The sequence below is a fragment of the Tyto alba genome, unplaced genomic scaffold (assembly GCF_018691265.1).
Source record: "Tyto alba isolate M040663 unplaced genomic scaffold, T.alba_DEE_v4.0 Super-Scaffold_27, whole genome shotgun sequence".
Taxonomy (NCBI): domain Eukaryota; kingdom Metazoa; phylum Chordata; class Aves; order Strigiformes; family Tytonidae; genus Tyto; species Tyto alba.
This window is the reverse complement of record NW_024881301.1, coordinates 27,429,548-27,446,672: the sequence shown is the minus strand read 5'-3', so window position 1 is coordinate 27,446,672 and position 17,125 is coordinate 27,429,548. Positions and strand designations below refer to the sequence as shown.

The 17,125-nt window shown below is 38.3% G+C and overlaps 1 protein-coding gene across 1 annotated transcript in view; it reads right to left on the bottom strand.

Annotated features, from left to right (window-relative positions):
- MOCOS (molybdenum cofactor sulfurase) overlaps positions 1–17,125 on the bottom strand; it is a 223,861-nt gene that overhangs the window by 179,109 nt on the left and 27,627 nt on the right. Inside the window, exon 3 of the mRNA XM_042798201.1 lies at positions 16,284–16,350. Within this exon, the coding sequence (XP_042654135.1) occupies positions 16,284–16,350 (67 nt within the window). The remainder of the gene's footprint in view (positions 1–16,283; positions 16,351–17,125) is intronic.

The following is a 17,125-nucleotide window of genomic DNA, read 5'->3' as shown; positions in this document are numbered from 1 at the left end:
TTCTTCCTCCACTTTGTACTTGTTTCCTAAGTATATTAATTGGATAAAAGCAGTATTTTAGGGACCGAGTCTCCTGACCAATAGTTAGTAGAATCATCAGGGGACAAATAGTTTCAAACCCTTGGCACAAATAAGGCAGAAAAGACTGCTCAGGAAAATATTTTTGGGACCTCCGGTAGACATACACACATAGGATCTACTTTATGTTTTTCTACTTCATTCATTCTCTTCCCTCTGATTATCCAACCTCAACTCTCTGTCGTTGGTGCAACTTCTCTGTCCTGTTGTTACAAGGAAATTGTCACAGTAAAAACTGACAGAGGATCAGAAAGCCAAACCCCAGTGATAATTTTAGTCTCTTGGGGGAGATGGGGAGTAGCTTTATGCCATGGCACAACCTCTGGTAGCATCAATACCTCAAGCTCCTCCTGAGTATGCTGTCAAATTTCAAATCAGTGTGACTGATGGGAAGAGGTCTCAGAGACCTCTGGTACAGGGAAAACAGATGCTGGGTTTCTCAGCTGCAGTTGAAATAGACCCAAATATGTACCTCTGATGGGGAAAAAGGTGGGCAGGCTGCAGGTATGAAGCATGCCATCTGCCAGGAGCCAAGCCACACATGAGCACCAGGCAGTCAAGCAAAATGCCCATTTCAGCCTCCTAACAAGCCTACTGTACTCTTCACTAGTACTGTCGATCCAAAAGTGTTCAAAACTGAAAAGGGAGATACCCTAAGTCTCCCAATATTCACAGCTACTGTGTCAGATTTCCTCTGGGGAGCAGAAGTCACAGCTGTGGGCTTTAACACCCGCAATCTCGCAATTTTAATTTCACAGTCAGTGCAAGCAGTGTTCCTCCTGTAGGCAAGGGAGCATCAAGTCTTTACACAGATATAAGATATGAGCCCAGGCACAGGACTGGAGTCCCACACAGGCAGAAATGCAGGAATCTTAGCTTCTGTTCTGCAGTTTGGTTCTGTTTTATTATTATTTGGTCAGCAGTTTATTCAATGCAGAGTATTTTTTAAATGTCTGCTGCCATTATACAATTCTGATGTCCATAGCATCCTTTCCAAATCTTTTCAAAGCGGGCAGAAGGCTAGAAGCTAGGGGCTGTTGCTTTTCTAGCAGCTCTTCAGAAGCAGCAGAGCTAATTTGAAGATGTATTTTACATAGACAATTATCAGGACATAAGTGAGCTCATATTATTGTTTTTACCTGGAAAATACATCTCAAAGTGATGCAGATGACTGAAATCACTGAAGAGGGGCTGAGGAGTTAGAACATTCAGGTAAAACCAATGCAGCCTATGAAGTGAGAAAGTAACACTTCATACAGAAAACAAACAGGAAAAAATATAAGATTGCAGAAAGCAGCAATGAATAGCAGTATGTTTTTTTCTCCTTAAAGTATAACTCCTCCCTGGACAATAATAATATGAGACCAGTCTTATCCTGTGTAATGAAGCTAGAAAAGAGAAAAGAATGTCAAAAGTCCTAAAATCTAGAGTTCAGCAGCAAAGAGCTGTGAAAATGGTTGAGAAACTTCTCAACTAGAATTTCTTCTAAAACTTAGGTTTAAAGGGTGGGCTAGGGAAGTGGAGAAGAGTATAACCAAGGAAAATAAAATCATGGCAGCCACATAACAGTATAAGAGCCCTCTGGGGTTTCCAGATTATTTTAGGGCCTCTCATGTCAGTCTGCCCCACAGAAACAAATTGCATATGTGAAGGTGAAAGAGTTTTCTTTCTCAGTAGCCTACCACCTACAGATTTGAATTTGTTGTTTTTGTTTTGTTTTGTTTTGTTTTGTTTTTCCCTTCACATTACAAGCCTTCTAGCCACACCACAGTCACTACACAGGTATAAAAGAGCATAAAAATAGGGTTGTGTATTCAATGCTGCTCTGCCTTGCAAAGCTCTTTCCTGTAGCCATATCACCTGCCCACAGTAGAAAAATGAAAACATAATAATCTCTTTGCATTGTTGCTAAATCAGCAGGTAAACCCATGAGCAAATATCTAGAGCAGAGTGCCTAAGGAAAAGGGAAGAAACGTCTGTTCAAGAAATGTAGAAAATACATGATTAAATTTACTAGAACCCTGTTTCCAGTTCATTAATCATTTCAGCCTGGTACAAACTGCTGCTGGGACCTAGAATAGGGTATGCAGACCCACTGTTTAATTTTGCATTTGACTAGTAGTTCTCCTCTCATGACTTGCATTACTTTCTGTCTTTATTTTTATTTCAGGTAACTCAGCTATGTGCTTTGGTGGTCATTTTTATCAGCAGCCCTACTTTACTGTACCCACTGCAGGTAGCTTATGTAATTTATGTTTTTAATTTTTTTGCAAAGCACCTAGTACAATGGCGAGAGGCTCCATTTAAAATTACCTACATAAATAAGCAAATATAATACCATTAGCATATAACAGATTGTGCTTATCAAACCATAAACGCTGTAGGTCCAGAAAGTTCAGTGCCAACGTGACTACCAATGCACCTGCAGAAGGTATTTTCATTTTCTAATAGGTCTAACAGACCCTAAAATGTTGCATTACACAGTAATAATCTTCTCAGGATTTGCTAGGAAGGATTTAAGATTCTAATTTTCTTCTTTACATTGTATCAGGAGCTCTTCCTGGGCAACATACTTGCTTGTGCTAGGCCTAAAAGCATAAAAGGTTACCTACAGCCGAAAATGATCTACCACAACTCCAGCAACACCATTAACAGTGGAAATAATGTACAAAACAGATTGAGAACTATGCGCCCAGATGTAAAACCTTCTGAAAGCTGTTCTCTATCGAGTGATACCCAGGATCCTGGACTTTGCAGCCCCAGATCCACAAGTCAGTGCACATCTCAAGCAATCTGAGCACCCACTCGGAGCACCAACAGAAGTTCCCCTGGAACGTGCTATCTTACATACCCACTTTCAGAGACAGGACACCAGCCTAGCAGGGACGTGGGCACGCTGCATGCTACAGCCATTATTATTATGAGCTTCTGTGAGTCTGGCAGCAGTGGTTTTGACCATCTCCATTTGCCTGCCAAAAACTACCCATCTTTGTTACAGCTGGCACTGAGCATATGTGTGTGTCTCCACTGCTTCAGCACCACATCCAGCATCTGGACTTAAAATGACTGTCAGTGGCTCCAGCCTGCTGGCTCCGGTACCAGGGGTGCACCTCTGCAAGAGGCACGGAGGGGAGGCCATGGGAGAAAGTAGCGGCACAGGACCAAAGCTGGCAGAGCATCATTATGTCACAACCCATCTCACAGCTCCCTTAAATGCTGTCTTTAAACACTTTGCCACATCAGAATGAATGACAGACAAGTCTGCTGGCCTTTGTTCACCAAACAGTATTTTGCTGGTTTTTCTGTTCCTTCTACAAAGTGGCACTGATCTGTATGCTACACGGAATAAATCACCAGGGCAATTTATTTCACTGTGGTTGTAAGAACAGGTTTAGCAACATTTATATTTTGCTGTGATATAACCTTTCCACAGAGCTGCCATTCACAAATTTTAAATGACGTACAATATGCTTTGCACCTCAGTAATTATATTCTAAGTTATCAAGTTCACACAAGCTCTCTTTTCCTAGCAGCCTACATGTGCTTGAGAGAAATTACTTCTCAACATGCTTAATTTTAAAATCTTCATTTTACACACTGTACGTAATCAAACTTTTTATTAAACATTGCCAAGCAATCTGTCTCAGTCAAAATGAGCTGCTAGAAGAGGTAAAGGTCCATTAAGCTGTTAATTGTGCACTATAACTCTGATTTCTTTAAAAGTTACGTTGAATATAGTTTCCCCAAATGCTTAATTCCCTATTTACCTAATTCTACTGCCATAGCTACTACATTGGTCAGGTATATGGTAACAAATCAATACAGCCACACCACCAGCAAAATTCTCCCATGTAGAAAGGGGGAGCAAAAAAATATGACTTCATTTGCATTTCTCTTGTTTGAGTTTGACATGGGGAATTTCACTGTATAGGTACAAAACACAATTCTGCTACTGTAGAAATACAAGTATACCCTAAAGGCAGAGTGATTCTGCTACAGTAACAGCTTAAGTGATTTGAAAGCTCAAATTCATTGCAAGTAAACCTCAATTAGACTTGAAAATGAAAGTCAAGCAAGTGACACAGAAAACGTTACATTCCACTGTTTTGAAATCAGCTATAATAGAGGTCAAAAAATATTTTAGGCTGTGAAAATAAAACTGAGATGACTCTAAAACTTATAAGTCACATACAAACCTTTTCAAAAAGATCACCACCTCTTATGTATGGTTCTGAAATGGTTTAAACACAGGTCTTTCTATGCAAAACCCACCATCAAAACATTTACATTTGACTATATCAAACTCAAGAAACATCAACACTTTTTACCTACTAGCTAATTAACTATACCTTACTTCATATCATGTACCCTTGTCAGGTAGAATTGTATTTCTCATTCTTAAACAACTTTTGTCTCATTCTTGAACAACTGTCTTTGCCGTAGTTATAGTAAATTGAAACACATGATCATTAAATTAGAGAGAGTGGAATAGGATGAAGCATCTATTAATTTCTCTCAAAAGGCACATACCTCAAAGCACGGTATCACATGAATGTTTACAGTTAGTTTTCCTTTTTTCCCCCTATTCAATCAACTGTGCTGATCTCACAATACTAAGAATGAAGCAATTAGTGCTACGTCTAGCAGGAGATTCTTTGTCAGGGGAATCTCTCTCCTCCAAGCCTTATGACCTGTCCACAGGAACATCCCTCCAGCACCTTATTAAGGCCATGCTGTTTAAAAATGACAGGGTACCTTCCCAGCAAGGATTTGTGGTCAATCCATTCCCACTTTGGAAGGCCTGTGATGGCTCTGAATTGCCAGGCATGCCTTCCTCACATACAGCAACATACTTCACTGCACTGTCCACAGGGGACAACCACAGCCAACAACCCCTCAGCAGAAACACCAGAATCCAGATGCTTCAGCCCTTTTATTGATACTCATGCTTACAGCTCTGACTTTCATGGGCCACGACCAGGAAGAGGGTTATCTTAGCTCTTTTTCACACACAGAAAAAGCACCCAAAGAAGACAAAAGGGCCCCAAATTTACAAAAGAAAACAGCATGAGTATTTTGTTAAGTACAAAGAGCCCTGAAATATATCAGCACTATCTTTCAAATTACAATAGCTCTTCAAGGCCTGAGACTTCAGATTAACAGAATTAAATTTCCAAAACTCAGTGGAGTGTGTGCTTATTTAATTAAAAGAAGGCAAAATTTCATTTGCACTTCATTGTTAAGTATACCACCTATAATATCACATTTTGGCAGTGCAGCTTAACTCCAATTTACACTAAAAGCATACTTCATCAAACTAATTCTGAAGTTCATTACAAATGCTAAATGCCAGTACTATTTGCTATAGTGATCCCATCCCATTTGGATATTTAAATAGGCAAACATGGTCAGATAAACTTGGAGTGGCTTGTGAATGTTCTATGCTTTTTCAGATGAAGTCTTTTGTATTTGACCTGCTACTGTGAGCTACATTATATACCCCTGACTTTAAATTTTGCAGGTATGACTCCAGGTATTGAAAAACTGCAGAATTTTCTTCCTTGTACCTGTGCCTATAAAGTACATCAGGTTATTTTATTTTCCTCTCACAAATGAAGCAGCATATTATACTCATTACTGGACTATATCCCACACAGCAAGGATTTCTCACTGACAGAAATTTACCCTTGCGTACTGCCTTCAGACAATGCATATGGCCTGGACTGCCCTGTAGGGCTGGCACATGGCAAAACTTTCTCCCACCAGAAGGAGAAAGGGACTTGGAGAAAAGCAACAGCATCCCATTTACTGAGATAGGCACACAAGACAGCTGGAAAGTGCTAACGGAAAGTCAGAGGCCTCCCTCTTTCCTCTGAGTAGCTATGTCAGCCAAGTAGAAGGGAGGAGGGGCACTGCTCTGACCTAGTTTGGCTCTGGCAAGTTTGGTTACTTGACCTGTATCATGGTTGTCTAGGTTTCTTCCTTGGCTAAGGTGACCTGCTGCTGACAAACTCCATTCAATCTACTACCACAACACATTGAACTCACCACAAACAAACATAGGCAAAGCTTAGCCCACAGTCATGGACAACAATACAGAAATTAGTCCCATGTAGCACACTATTTACATAGGAGAAACACGACCAAGAAGAGTTAGGAGGTCTGTTTTAATCCAGGCTTGATCACTGCCTTTATACACTGTGTCCGAGCCACAACACTTCAGCGGTCTGTAAAGTTTCTCACTCCAGTTTGAAAGCATGGTAATACCCAAATCGCTAAAACAGGCAGGCTGTAATGACAATTACTGTAAATGTGTCATTACATGACTGCAGATAAAAATCAAGTGATCAAAACCACCCATAAATACATTTTGCAGGGGAGGAAATATTTCCCAGGTATGTTACTAAAAACCCCACATTATACTACGTATATGATATTGATGGAGTTCACATTAAGCATTTTGGCATAATTAAAGTTCTATATTTGTGTCCTGCTGTTCAGTCCTTGGAAGGCCAGACAGATACTTTCCAGTAAGCTTGTACAAGGGTACTTCAGGGTTTGGAGTGTATCAGTGTGGGACTGATGGGTTTCCAGCCCTGCAGGGCTAGCAGAGCCGTTCTTGTCTAATAGAACATTTTGGATTCTAGTTTTCACTTTCCACAGGAAGACAGATCTGTGTGACATAAAACAACCTTCAGCTTTTATGAATTTACAGCAGGATTATAAGCATCTTCAGACAAGCTCCTACTGGCAGGCAGATCTCCTTCTCCTTTTGCAAGGATCTCGGCATGGAGGGCGAGTGAACTGGAGGTTTCGCAGCAGGCTCGCCAGAGAGGCAGCCTCCTAAAAGATGGCTGGGTGGGACACCACACGGGATTTTGGAAGCAACGGGTCAGTGAAATTTTTCTTAGCAAGGCAAAAGTAACTAGGAGTCTGCCTTGTACCTCCGCTGCAGAGTGCTTCCCTTGTTAACACAAAAGCCTCAGAACTATATTCCAGAGGTCAGTTTTAGTATTGTTCATCATCTTTGGTCTTTTGCTGTTTTTCGTTCTGTTTCGTTTTTTCCTTCCTGCAAGACAACACTGTTTTCTTACATAGTTTGCTCACAACTCAGAAAAATCTAGTCTGTGAATATTGACAGGTTTTCCAAATAAGTGATTCGTATCTCCAGAACCTCCTTTAGCACATAACAGTTATCGTGCAAAAACCGTAGTGAAATACTAAACACCTTTTAAAATGTAAGGAAAAACAAACTAAAAGAAGTGGTAAGAGGATAGCTAAGAAAAGCCTGAGTGTTGAAAAGCTCTTTTGAACACTACTGACTGTGAGCACTGGATTCATTATAAGCCTAGGGAGTCTTCATAAAATCCAAAGCATCCATATCTTACTCCTCTAAACAGTCTCACCATCCAAAAGCTTGCAATAAATTCTAAAATATTAGAAGCATGTTATTGAGCTGGCACTCAATAATACTAATGATGCAATTTTCTTCTGCCTTGACACATCCCAAATATACTAATAAAATCTATCAAATTAAACCTCGATTCACTAGACATTATTAACCTTAATATAAAGGAGTCAGTTCTGTTCAAAGTCTTGCTTCATTTATCTTTCATATTCCTGTATCTTACCCTGACTCATGCTGCTTCTTAAATGCACCCTTTAATTTCAAGGACACCATCTTTGCTTATAATCTTTATATTGGAAAGAAAGTTTAAAACAGGTGAGAAACTTGAATCAATGAAATAAGCAGAGAAACAAAAGAAAGAATAAGGAAAGTTAGAAGGAACCCATTAATGTTTCCAGCATGTACTACAAAGGTATATCTGAGTTTTAGGCATTTATTTGCTGCATATTTTCAAACTATCAATGAAAGCTAATGCACTTAGCTTCAAAGAATTAGATGCTGAAAGTGATTAAGTTAATAAAATAATTTTCTCTCCTTCAAGTCAGTCTGATTTCTGACATAATACATCTCCATACAAAATCTCACAGTCTTCTTTCATTTTTGCTCCATTCATATCAGTATCAACCAGTTTATGGACCACATTACTACTTTCAGCCTAGCATGAATTTTGGAACAAAAACAAACAGAAAAAATCATCTTCCAATAAATGTATTACATTCTAGAAGAATGCACAAAGCACAAAGATGTGCTTTCTTTCATCCTGAAAATCCACTGTGTCTGCAGGTTTCCTCTGTTAATTTGAAATGCCCCTGCCATTTCCTTACCTTTACAATACTTTTTGTCTTCTCCTAGCACCCAGAACATCTGATCAGGTCACGCTGCCATTTAAAGAATCTTTTATTCTGTCTCAATTTCCATACCCTCGATTGCCATACTGCAGGACTTATTTCAATGCCCCATTCTATTTTGGCTACATATTTCAGAGAGATGAAGGCAATCCAGAGCAAGCCCAGAGACAAGGTCAATGAGATGGGTGTGGGGCATGAGGAATACACCTTGGAAGTAGAATCTAGAGGAGCTTATCTTGTTCAACATATGAAGATAGGCAAATGGGACAGGTCTCCTCTACATAATGCATCAGAAGGGGGTAATGGTAGAAAAGACCACAAAAGCCTATAGGCAACAGAACATTTTGGCACAGAAACAAAAGGACACTGACTTCTTGTAAGCCAGTGGGAGTTTTCTAGCCCTACCAGTGGGAAAAGAGCACCAACAGTAGATGAAAAGTACCCTGTATTAGCAGGAGATGAGACATAAAATCCCCAAAGGTCATGTGCATTCCCATACTCTTGGACAATACCAGATGGGATGTGTTTATGATCTGGCTCTCCCGAAACCTGGCACCCTAAAACCTTTACTGGGCCCTCACACTCTCATTTCATCCCTGCTCCAGCTAAGGTGGCCAGTTTGAACCACGTCATTACCCCTCGTGAGTCACCATCCGGCCTTCGGCACTCCCTGTTCTCAGTTTCTTCTGCTCAGCATTGCTGCTGCCATGCTCCCACTGGCTCCACTCCCTCTGGCGTTCAACACATCACCCAGGCAGCCTGGGAACTGTACAGCTGCCCTGTTTTTTGCCACAGAAATGTTCAGATTTTCAGCAGGGCAACAATGTCCTCGGTAACAAGCTGTTATATACTTAATGAACGCAGCTAGCTAACATCTGCCCGTGGCCAAGTGGGTTCTCAGTGCTGAGGGGAGAAAAAGAGGCAACAACCACTAACAGACATAGGATATTAACTGAGAATTTCAGCAAAACAGCAGGTTGCAGAGGGCAGCAAAACAGAAAAAAAACCCCACACCCAGTGTTAGGACTACAGCATCTAGCATGTGTGCTGTAAATAACCTGCTCATTAGAGAAAGAGAGAGCTGAAGGCATGCACCGTTGTTTGGCAAAGCAAATGTGTTTGCTGTGTCTGTAAGAAGACTGGATGAGCTACAGATAGCCTGGAATAACACATAAAAGCCAATGGCATTATTAGAGATGAGAAGACAGCCGCAGTTACACTTGATGTTAACAGGGACAGAAGATAATTCTCAGGCTCCATCACAGCTGAGCAAAAAAAAAAAAAAAAAAAAAAAAAAATGTAAGGAAATTACTCAAACACTGCAGAGTCACCAGCTCCCAAAGTTACCACTACTTGCAAATCATATCTGCTTCTGGAGAAAAAATAATGGAATACATTGCTATACTGAGGAGGTTAGAAGTTCACCAGAAGTTTAGAAATACATATATGTTAAAAATATAAATAATACACCATGAAGTAGCTAGCCCCTGTTCATAATGACAAAAAAATACAAGCAGCACTAATGACTATTCATAATAAAACCATTTCAGTGGATACCAGTGTTTAAAGAACTAAAAGTCAAGACAGGATCATGAATTAGGTACACCAAAAATGGCACCAAAGAGCTGAAAAAACAGAACAGTAAGTATAGTCAGAATTTACATGCTTTTGGATGGAGAAAAAAGACTTAAAATGCAAATGAATGTTTAAGGACTTCAGTCTGCTGGTTAAAACTGCAGCAAGGTGGGGCTCACGTAGCAAACATATATATATATTTAATAATTATAAGTGCAAAATACTCTGTCTTTCAGCAGAAGTGACACCAAGAATTTCAGACTCGTTGAGATACAGATGCCAGCAGGGAAGCCCTTTGGAATGCTGTACTGTCTCTTCAACAGCTTAATTATAACAACAGATGAAATTCTCAGATTGCTTTACAAGCAAAATGGATTCAAAATGGAGCTCAATACTGGGTTTGCTAACTTCACAGAAAGATTATTAGAGACTACTTAAAAATGTGCAATTATAAATTATATCTGTGCTTCTAAAAATGTAGATGAATTAGTCTTTCTCAGGGTTATGATGTTAAACATAAGATATAAACAGCATAGGTTAAATTTTCATTGGTCGTGCACTTCTTGGTAGAGGATCATTGAGTAAGTTTCAAATGGTAGAGTAAAACAGGAAGTATCATCCGTCTTCAAAAAAACTAGACATGAGAAAAAATATCACCTGAATTTTGGACAACATACATAACTCAAGATGGCATTCAAAATTTCTTAATTTGGCTTAAAGCAAATGGAGCACCTCTTCAATGCTACATAACATATGCTAAGAAAGAGAAGTGCAGTGAAGTCAAAACAAAGTTGTCAAGCAAAACGGGTGCACACAGGGGATGGCAGAAATTATTTTTGTGCTAAATATCCCATTTTCCAAAAGCCTTATTTAAAAAACATTTTAAAATCATCTAGTAATGAAGTGGCCAGATTTCTCAGGAACTGGCAAATGAAGTGCTAGTGTTCCCAACAGCCAGACAGGACTATGTTACTACCCACTAAACAGCCAGGACAGTAAGTGCTACCAGAGAAGTCACAGACCACCATCTCACTATACTGCTTCTTATGAAGCAACTGCAAATCCAGAAGAGGGAGGAACACTGTATTTCTTCTACAAGTATTGTACAGTCTAGGGTAGGAAAAAAGCTTCCACATAAAACCTGAAAGAGACAAAGGGATGAAGAGAAGGGGAAAATGGATTTTGCATTGGGGAAAGTTTACTATTTTTATCAATGTATTTTGTTCCAATTGGAATATCTAAGTCATAAGCTCAGGTGTCCTCTCACAGACTTCCCCACGGACACAGAGGCCGTCAGCTCCCTGCCAAAAGAGCAGCTGAGGAGGCAGCGAGGATGTGTGCATTTAAAAAATGTGAACTAACATGGTGGCCTGAATCCAAGTAAGCCTGCACCACCCTCCCTACTCTGAATGTTATTTGGAGAGAGATGGCACAGCAAGATCATTTTTAAACTTATTCTCCATCGCTTCTTTGTCACAGCCACATTATAAAGGCAGAATCCTGAGATTTTTTTTCTAAATTGGGGAGGAAAAAAACTAAAGGTCGTATCCACTCTTTTTCAGACCTCTTTTCAAAACACCCTCTAACCACCAATACAAATTAAATTCAGAATAGCCCAGAAACATTTCATCCTTTGTGTGCATAAACCAGCAATCTTGACCTCCAGATTTGATTTTATTTTACTGAAATATATATTTCTTCCAATAAATGAGGCATTCCAGATTTGGGTCTCTTTGCAACAAAGATTACTCAAATAGCATGACCATGAATGTACCAATTATATTTACTCCAATCTCTTCATACAAATCATGAAGCTATAAAGCTGAAGAGCAACCAGAAAAGCAACAGAGAGTATTAGAAAATTCCTTTCTAAAGCTTCAGTTTATCAAGTTAATGGTTAATGATTTTATTAAAACAGAGATGAAAGTCCAGGGGCAAAGTTCCAAAGTAAACCAGACTGATTTCACTGGTTCCTAAACCAGTCTCCAAACTCCTTCAAAAATAACAGTACCTTGTACCCTGTCCAGAAGCTTTTTACTACCTTGCATAGGACTGCAAAGAGTAAACCCACCAAAAGTAATGGACTGACTCCTAGAAACAACTGTTTATAAAATAAAAAGTCCTTTGTCTTCATTTTAAGTTTACTATCCATCCCACTAGCTTTTTTATTTTAGTGCCAAGAAGAAAAAAGTAAGTTCCCATACTTGCTTAAGAGACTAGGTGTGGCCAAGGAGAAACCAAGAAGCACCTGCACCAAAGCCATTGCTCCGTTGTCACTCAGCGCATAACAGAGCACAGAGTCAGGGTAACAGCCAGCTCACTGTAAGCACGTTGGGATTGTTTCACTGCACCCCTACGTAAAATTATTCCATGAACAATGAGGAAAAAGATCACCACTGTTGTCTATTATCAAGCTCTTCCAAAAATACTATCCATTATTCCCAATTATCATCTAATGCTTCTCCCATTTGCTATGTACAAAGTCACCCCAGTGAACACCATCTCCTTTTGCGAGACTTCTCCGACTGTGGCATTTCCGACTTGCCCTGCTGAGCAGCAGGATCAGGAAAAGCAGCATTTGCAAATGACGTTGTAAAACAAGCAGGCAAAAGAGCTGAACCATCCTAGTTTTGAAACAAGGTCTTCAAGTTGATAGGTACCGCTAAGGAGGACAGAACACAGCGCTCAGATGTCACTCACCCATATGGTCTCCCGTCAATGACCTTTGCAAAGGACAAATCAATACTAAGCAGATACTGTAACTACTATTGCTTTCTCTGTAGGAAAGGTCAACCAATTTTCATGTATGTATCAGTTCTAACATTACTGTTTTCAGTCACAGAACTGCTTAAACCTGGAAATAAAGAAAAAATTCTTATCTTCCACATAGCATCATTTCAGAACATGTGATCATTTAAAAAAAAGATCTGGAATGGAAACTTTTTTTATAAGCAAGGTACAATGCTTATAGAAGGAATGTAAACCTTTACCTTGCTATCATGAAATGTTCTCTTTAAATACAATGTAAGTGAAATCATAAACAGCATTTATAAGACTGCTTCCTTAGCAAAATCTGTTACCACTTGCGTGTTTTACCACAGAAGCAAGTATTTTTTTTTTTAAACACTAAGACATTTACATTAATTTTGTGCATGCTTGCTGCACCTATTTTCATTTGTATGAACAGGCTACAGAGATTATTCTCTTATAGTTCACTTGGCATATTTTGAGAGAAGCCTTTATAGAAATACAAATTTTCGTTCTATATTTAAGCTTGATCCCATTTAGCTCAACGCCAAATCTATAATACACATATTGACACAGTCTAGGAGATGCCTGGTGCTGAAATCTTAGCTGAAATTTCTTGCCTTTTTGTTTTGTTTTTTTTTTTTTTAATACATATCTGAATTCCCAAAGTATGCTTAAATTTAACATTTCATATTACATGAAAGTTCAAGGATGAACATAAAAACTTTATTAAATTCAACAAAACTGTGTTTAAATAAAAAAGTATCCTGTTGTATATCTTAAACACACCACAAACATAAACCACTAAAACTTCAGTCTGGCTCTGGTTAGAAGACACTACTGCGCTATTTAATATTGCAAGTATAAGATCTACAAGGACAGTGTTTTTAAAATATTCAGAAAGCTAGTCTTTTAGAATGCTTGCATTTGGGGAAAGGGTTATTTAGTACTCAATGTAATGAATTTCTGAGTTGCATTATTTGAAGGATCATAAGGACATATTGCACTCATGTTCTTTAGCTGTATGGAAGTGTAGCAATGGCATTTCCATACATACGTAAGCAAAGTCATAAAAAGGATCTATAATCTTCTGATGTATACATTTAGGTACATTTTGGTAAGGTTTATTACAGTTCTTGCTTCCTCTTCTCAGCATCACTCATGGTTAATATAGAGATACAAACAGTGTTAAAAATCTCTCAGCAGTTCAAGAAAAAAAGGGAAGCAATGTTTTTAAGAATAAAAGAGTTATTTTTACTCTTATTGTACTTGAGTTGGTCAAGAGGAAAGCTGTTTTGATTACTGTAATTTTGTAAATCATGAAAAACATCCATTGACTCAAATATTTAATTATTTATGCTGTTTTCCTGCAAATCCATGTTCTAAGAGTGTTTTCTGTCTGTCAGGCAAATATGAAGGCAAAACCAAATCATGCAGCTTGATAGGAAAGTCTGTTCTGATGCTGCTATCACCACTATCATCAAATAGAAATCAGAAATTAAGCTTTATGTTTATTTTTAATTAGTTGTTTGTGTCATCTCATCAGAAAATCAGATTTATCTTTTTTTTTTTTTTAATCATATTGTCTTGGAGTCAAACAATGAAAAAAAGCCATACTTCTGGCTGCAGCCATGTGCCAAAAGCAGAATTATAAGCAAGCAATTAATTTGCAGATTTAGGACACTACCCACTGCATTATCTTTCACTGAGGAAATCAAGTCTATGCACTGTGATGCAGGACAGAGCTGCCTGTCTCCCTGTCTTGTCATATTGCTTATTTTGATTAGCTGCAATGGCATGGAAGTATAGATTTTTAATATACTTTTATTGCCTTTTAGATAGCTGACTTACTGACGGTGTTTTGGGGGCATTTTCTTCCTGAATTTTTATGACTATGCCTTTTTGATGACTATGCTTTTTAAATTTTTATTGGGGAATAATGGCTGAATTTCTATAGGAATAGATGACAAATTCTATTAGGTGCAATACTGAAAATGTTTATTTGGATGCAGAGGGCTTGTTTGTTTTTTGTTTTGGTCTTTTTTTTTTTTCTTTTCCAGTAAGAAAAAAAAAGAAAAGAAAACAACAAAATATGATAAGAAAAACACGGGTATGATTCTTCTAATCTCCCATCATGCTCTTATAAAAGTCTCACATTTTTTAAAAGCAGAATCCAAAATAAAACAAGCTGAAGTTGTCAACTCTTTTAAAGCAATCTAAGTAAGTTGCACAGTGAGTCTATTTCCTTACTCCCTAATGATGAAGAACACATAGTACAATAGTAACTATTCTGAAAACAACTACACTTTCTACTGTGCCTTCATAAGAAAAACGATGAAATGGCAACATTGAAATATCACCGAGAGTAAATGGAAACCAGAATGCTAATGCTCTGTGTGACCATACAGGTATGCTCAGGAGACTCTGCAGAGCTGCAGGTACCACTGTACCTGGCTGTAGATGTCTGCTTCTGAAAACAGCTATTCCTCATAGATAGTCTCTTTCATGTCACTTGGCCCAACATTAATAGGTTGTCATCCTGCACAGCATAAAAGAGGGTTGAGGAAGAAGCAAAACTAAATACTATCTCCAGAAAGTTGGTGGCAGCGGGGGGAACAGGTTATAGCCAACAGCATGTTCCAGCTAGAAATCTTGTTTTTTACACCCTCATAAAAGTGCAGTCAAAGAACAAGCATCAGAAAGGTATAAGGCAGATTTTCTTCATTACAGCTATGAACATTATGATGCTATAGTTCCACTGCTGTCGAATTGTTCCAGTTCTGTGATGTGTTTTGGAGAAATCTTTGCTTTTAAGGAAGATGATAAAAACAAAAGGAACCCATGACACTTCTTTCCCTGCACAGAGTGCCATTAAAATCAAGCAAATAAACTCAAAGCATACATATTCTTCAATAAAGTCATGCTTTATAAAATAGCAAGAGTTACCTAACACAAACCCCTAAAACAAACAACCAAGTACCTAAGTTGTATATTTCTTCACTGTATAAACTAATGGCATGAAGTATACTTTCAACACACTCCATCCTGAACTTTCAGGTGGATACCTTATTCAGAGATTCAGTTCACTTTCTTGCCTATACCCAGAAGCCCCAACATTCAATTTTACCTTTTCTTTTTGCTCTTAAAAATTACACTAAAACTACTTTAAAAGGTATTTTATTATTCCAACAGAAGTACCTCCTGTAAAACAATGTACACATTCCCAGCTTTTTATAAATTCTGACAAGTCATTATACCCTGTTTAATTTCATCTGAATTTTACCCATGTCCTTGCACTTAGTTCCACCTTACCATCTTACCATACCATCTTACCAATAATCGCTTTTGAGATTCCAACTTCTATATGTTAATTAACACTATGGACTTATATTACAACACTAATTTACTACAGGACCTTGAGAATTGGGGCATCTGAGAGAAAAAGAACTGACTCGGTCTGACACTTTTAAAACACGAGGTACTTGGACAGTAAAGTGTTTTCTTCAGATGCAACAGATGACTCTCAGAAAATGACATCACATCGAAGTCATCAAAACAGCACAGGCCTAATCAAAATGTAAACTATGAAGTGCATCATACAACACCTTAAAGAAGGATTATTCTACCTGTATCGGACATGCTCGATTGTGTCGTATGTCAGCTTGCTGCTTATATTCTGGCTATGAGGGTTGCCTAGGAAACAACAGAGATATAGAAGTTAATCATTAATTGCAATTTTGCTATTCATTTTTTCTTTTATGAAAGTATTACACCAAGCAGCCTGAAAAGATGACGAAGAAAGATTTAATGTATACTTCACAGCAATGCCCTGAAGCTCCTCAGAGCAGTTAGTCAAGAAAAAGGACATATAACAGAAGAAAGCAATTATGACAGACCTTGAAACTTCAGTTGGATCTCTTACCAACAGTTGGCAGTTCTGTTAAAAATAAAATGCAACTGCATATGCACAAACGTACTAGGGAAAACTACAGACAGAATGCACATTCATAAATATACTTGTGTACTAGCTAAGAAGCAATTTAAAAGAGACAGGCAGCTGGAGATAGAGACATTCATGATTGGACACCAGGACTACCCCTGTTTTTTTTAGTGTGAAATTCAAATAGCTCCTGAAAATATAAACTTTATTGCAAAATTAGTAGCCACCTTAGCACAGCTCAGCACAGGCATGTATTAATAATTAAGACAGCACTTAGAAAGGGCATGAATTTATCTTCTTGAGCAAAAAAGATTACAGCAATATCCACACAGGCATAGCACACTTTCCTACTAGTAAATGCTTAAACAACATGCCTAAACAGTTTGGAAAGAGAACAAGAAAAAAATTGCTATATTAATACATTTTTTGCAGTAGGCTTCAATATTAGCTACTCCTGTTTTTAAAATTTCAAGATCACCCTGCTGAAAGTCATTGAGTGAAGGTGTTGAAAAGAATAATAAATTTAGA